The 5,062-nt window shown below is 42.7% G+C and overlaps 1 protein-coding gene across 2 annotated transcripts in view; it reads left to right on the top strand.

Annotated features, from left to right (window-relative positions):
- Positions 1-4,405, top strand: part of smarce1 (SWI/SNF related BAF chromatin remodeling complex subunit E1) — a 16,132-nt gene extending 11,727 nt beyond the window's left edge. For both annotated transcript variants that reach the window (XM_014025454.1, XM_014025455.1), the window contains exons 8-11: positions 250-422; positions 551-652; positions 2,917-3,163; positions 3,281-4,405. In XM_014025454.1, coding sequence (XP_013880908.1) covers positions 250-422; positions 551-652; positions 2,917-3,163; positions 3,281-3,615 — 857 coding nt within the window. In that variant the 3' untranslated portion in view covers positions 3,616-4,405. The remainder of the gene's footprint in view (positions 1-249; positions 423-550; positions 653-2,916; positions 3,164-3,280) is intronic.
- The last annotated feature ends 657 nt before the right edge of the window (positions 4,406-5,062 follow it).

Here is a 5,062-nt window from a genome sequence, read left to right as displayed (position 1 = left end):
AAATAATAGATATACTTTGCTGTCATCATTTTTTTCGCTTCCTATTTATGAGCTAATTTGTGTTAGTCTATCACATACAATCTTTGTGAAATACTAGAAGTTTTCAGTTGTAACATGATAAATGTGGAAAGAAGAAAGATGAAGACCTTTCCAAAGCACAGTTAGACTCTGCCAGTTTCAAGAATCGAGCAGTTTTGGGAGGGTTTTGTTGCTCGTCACTTAACCTTGTCCCTTTTTTTGTGGCTTCAGACTACGATGATGGTTTTTCAGTAAAGCACACAGCAGCTGCTCGCTTCCAGAGGAACCACAGACTCATCAGCGACATCCTCAGTGAGTTTGTTGTTCCTGATGTCCGCTCTGTGGTAACAACAGCTCGTATGCAAGTTCTCAAGAGACAAGTCCAGTCTCTAATGGTGCACCAGGTAYGTTATCGGGACATGCTTTTTTTTCATATTCTTTCATATTTTCAGCATTAAAACTGGCAGAAGCTCTAGCATGAATAATTTGCGAGGTTAATGACTACTGAACTTTTGTCTTTTGGTGTTTTTAGAGGAAATTGGAGGCAGAACTTCTACAGATTGAAGATCGCCATCAAGAAAAGAAAAGGCGCTTCCTGGAGACAACGGACTCCTTTAACACTGAGCTAAAACGGGTACAGCAATATTAATTAACCTAAAGACAAATGAGTGGATATAAGGCTTAACCCAAGATAGCTTAATATAATCTAAAGTGCAAGCAGAGTTTTATATTGTTCCAAGCGTCTGTTCATCCTTTAACTGCCAYTTGTTCTGAGTTGGGGTGCAGGCACATCAACTTGAACAGAGAGGCCCAGATGTTTCTGTCCACAGATTCRAAGGCAAGCCCAGACCCAGAGAGACACTCCCTCCTGTTTTCCTCTGACTTRGAGATGCCTGGAACTTCTCCGTAGGGAGGCGTCCTAATCAGATCCCCAAACCACTTCAGCTGACTCCTCTCTATGGAGGAGCAGCAACTCTGCTGAGTCTCTCTTWGATGACCAAACCTCTTACCCTATCTCTATAAGAGATCATGTGGAGGAAACTCATCTCAACTGCCTGTATCCAAGATCATAGAGCCCTCCAACAAGTCACCCCGAGGGACATAGTCCAGTTTCCTCTGCAAATCTTTAAAAAAACTTCCTTGCCCCATTAAGAGATGGTTTAGTGTTCCACAGCTACGACAGAAACTGTTTCTTGTCATCAACAAAACTCTACTCCAGCAGCCTTGGATAGACTTTACCAGGGATGCTAAGGAATGTGATCCCCCTGTAATTGGAACACACCCTGTGGTCCCCTTATTAAAAAAAGGGAAACGCCAACCCAGTTTGTCAATCTCGTGACACTGTCCCGTATGTTCACGTAATGTTGCAGACATGTCAACTAAGACAGCCAGGCAACGTCCTTGAGGAACTCAAGGTGGAGCCCTGTCTCTACGGAGCTTGTTAACAACTTCAAGATTAAAAACAGATAACCCCTGTGTCTCCAGACTTGGTATGGAAGATGTGTGAGTGGGCCTGAGAAGGTCCTTGAAGTTTCCCCTCTACTGCCTGACAACATCACTGGTTGAGGCAAACAGCACCCCACCGCCTCTATACACAGTGTTGCTAAAGCACTGATGGCCATCTTCTTGGAGCCAATCATGAGTTTCTATCCAAGACCTCACCAAACTCACCCACTTCGGATGTTATCATCCATTAAATGGACGTTATTAGCTGTTATCAGTCCCATGGAATGGCTTCAGACTGTCCCGACTGTGCCGCCTAGTGGGTTTTCCGTCCCATAGAATGGCTTCATATTATCAGCTGGTTAATATGAGGCATAAAGCCACTAAGGTTAGTTTTAGAGAAAATGACATGGGCTATGATAAAGTAGACCGGACTCCGGTGGTAGCAGATCGTTGCATTCCAACGTATATGGCACTGGTAACCCACTAGGGGGCACTGTCGGGACAGTCTGAAGCCATTCTATGGGACTGATAACTGCTAATAACGGCCATTTAATGGACTGATAACATCCAAACAAGCTGCCAGACTCCTCCCATTTTCAATCCTTTGCATCAGAGGCATCCAGATTGCAACTCACTTGGCCCACCAATACTCCTCAGCTGCCACTGGTGTCATACCAGCCAACAAGGCTCAATAGTACTTTCTCCTTTAACTTGACAGCCTCCCTCCCCCATGGTGTCCACCACACGGCCACCATGAGACGAGCCATCAACTTTGTAGCCACAGCTCAGTGCAGCCACTTTGATAGTGGAGGCATGAAACAGACGGAACAGTTTGCAAACTGTTATCTGGCTTTTTGTGTTGCTTTCCGTCCATGTCCGTACAGAACTCATTTATCTGTGGATAATAAATGTCTGAGCAGCGTTATCAGCATCTTCACAAGGTCATTTACCTTTTGTTTTGGGGTTGATGATTACATTTCACACCAAAACACTTTCATCTCCCTTCCAGGGCAGTATGATGGGAGAACAATCCCATGATGATTATTCTTGCATATAATTGTTTGAACAGATAATCATGGCTAGAGATAAACAGGTATCAGGAAATCATACCTAAGGATGAACCAGAGTTCATTTTCTTCTTCATAACTTGTCTGAGTGCTTTGAATTTTCCCATGTCGTTACAAACAGATGCAGTGTGGTGTTCCTTCACTAAAGTCAAATGTTGTGAACCAAACCAATCAAGTTTCCAATGAAATGACTTCATCTGGTCTATTTCAAATTGCAGTGTCACAGAATCCTGCGTATTTTCAAGGTTTTACCAAAAAGACTTCAGCTCCATTTCTCATCGTGCATTCCTTAAAGGAATGCTTGTCATTTTATGTGTTTGTGTTACTAATGTTTTGAGCCATTTTAAAAGTTTTTTTTTTTTGCTGTTGCCTGTTTTGTGTCCAGTTGTGCAGTCAGAAGGTAGAGGTGGACATGGAGAAGCTAGCAGCAGAGATGGCTGCAGCTGAGGAGGCGGCGAGGCGACGTGTGGAGGAGAGGGAGCGCGAAGCGGCTGAGCAGGCAGAGAAAGCTGCGCAGCAACAACAAGACGCTGCTGGAAACAAAGCTTCAGAGCAGAGTAACGGTGCYGATAATATCACTGCTAACACTTCAGGGACCAAAGAGGACGACAAGCCTACACCGATGGAAATGGGTATCAGTTCACACATATGACGTTTATTTTTTCTATAATATCGCTTATAGAATTTTATGAAACTGCTCATTTTTTATTGATAAACACAATTGCATCCATCRTTGTCGCCCTCCACAGATGAAGCATCATCTGCAGAGACCCCCTCTGACCACCAGTCTGCTCCACCTCCCTCAAGCGATCCTCCTCCTGGCTCTGATAAAGCTGCCCCTCTTCCTGAGCCTCCCAGTGAGAGCAACACCCCMCTCAGCAGTGCCCTCAGTGACGACAACAGCAGCACAGCGCCCCCTACAGACGGCACCTGCGGAGCAGAAGCAGCGTCGGACTCCTCATTGGGGCATGAAGCGGCTAATCCTGTGGGTGCACCAGCGCCCCCGGCCTCAGAGGCATCGGCCCCCCCACCACCACCGTCACTCCTCCTCCCCAGCCAGAGCAGCCAGCAGTACGACCTGTGAGGGTGGAGGAGAAGTTGTTTCTGTGCAGCGYAGTGGTACAACCTGAACACCAGGGGGTGCTGCTGCTCATGCTTCTCCTCCTCAGCTTAATAATTCAAATAAATACAGAGAAAAAAATGTTGTGTATATTCACCTCTTTTTATTTTTCTTTTGTTCTGAGGACCTTAAATCAGCTCTGGTCATTTTTTGTCAAATCTGGTTTGCTGCTGAAAAACATTCCTCTTGTCCTCCACGTTTCTAACTTGAAATGCACAGAATGACATACGTTGTGGTTTTTAAATCTTTTAGCTCCCTCTAGAGTAAAGCTTTCTGTAAGACCTAAGAAATCTGACACAAACTGACTAGCAGTGATGTTTCTGTGTCTAGTCACGTAAAACGAACATATATTTTAATGAATTATCAGTGTTCTGCATGCTGAGTTACTAACCTCGCTACAGAACTGCAGCTGAGGATAAAATGTTTGTCTCCAGGGAGATTTTATTCTTTGGATGTTAAGAATTGTTTTTGTGTGTGTGTGAAAATAAGTTTCTTTTTTTAATTATTCTTTTGTAGAAAAAAATGCATACTCTTTTAGTATCTAGAGTTTCTCTACATGTCATTTTATTATTTTTTTTTTACATTTCCTGCTGACACCTCAAGCATTTAACTTCTATCCCAAAAACTAACCTCACTGATGTGTTTAAAGGAGTGATTTCTTACCTGAAATGGACAGTTTAGTAATATGTCTGTTTTACAACTGTCTTTAGTTTCATCTGATCTTATCTACACAAATAAAAATGAATTCATAGTCTGTGGGAGTCGGTGTGGACTTTTTTCAGTTGAATTGTGCCTGCATTGGGCTCTGACCACGGTGTTTTTCAGCCCTGACTTCAGTTAGTAACTAGTTAGCAGGTTTTTGTTGAACTGCAATCATCTGAATCAGGTGTGTCAAAGCGGGGAGACCCCTAAAACATGCAGGGCAGTGTGCCTTGATTAGATAATTCTTCCCTAGTTGAAAACCACTGGAGGAGGAGATGAAGAAATGCTGAGAACAGCTTGAGAAATGGGCCAGAGTCTTAACAAAATAGATGTTGAATTTGAGACTAACAAGGTTCTTTAAGGCTGTTTTCTGCACGTTTTGTTTCTCTGCTCCAACACACCTGACTAAAGTAGCTAAGTACAAATACTTTGTTACTGTACTTAAGTGGAATTTTTGGGGATGTGTACTTGGGCTATTATTTTTCAGCCTAATTTTTACTTCTACTTCTTACATTTTCACACAATTATCTGTACTTTCAACTTCTTACATTTTTWAAAAAAGACAAAAAGTAGAAAGTCGTTGCTTTTATTTCATTTTGCTTGTTTTCATTCCAGCGTGTCAATGTAAAAAATTAATACAATCCATAAACAGCGGGTAAAATAAGTATTGAACACATCACCATTTTTATCAGTAAATATATTACTAGAG

Source organism: Austrofundulus limnaeus, unplaced genomic scaffold (genome assembly GCF_001266775.1).
Source record: "Austrofundulus limnaeus strain Quisiro unplaced genomic scaffold, Austrofundulus_limnaeus-1.0 Scaffold477, whole genome shotgun sequence".
Taxonomy (NCBI): domain Eukaryota; kingdom Metazoa; phylum Chordata; class Actinopteri; order Cyprinodontiformes; family Rivulidae; genus Austrofundulus; species Austrofundulus limnaeus.
Note: the sequence above shows the minus strand (reverse complement) of the source record. Positions and strands in the feature narration are given on the sequence as shown.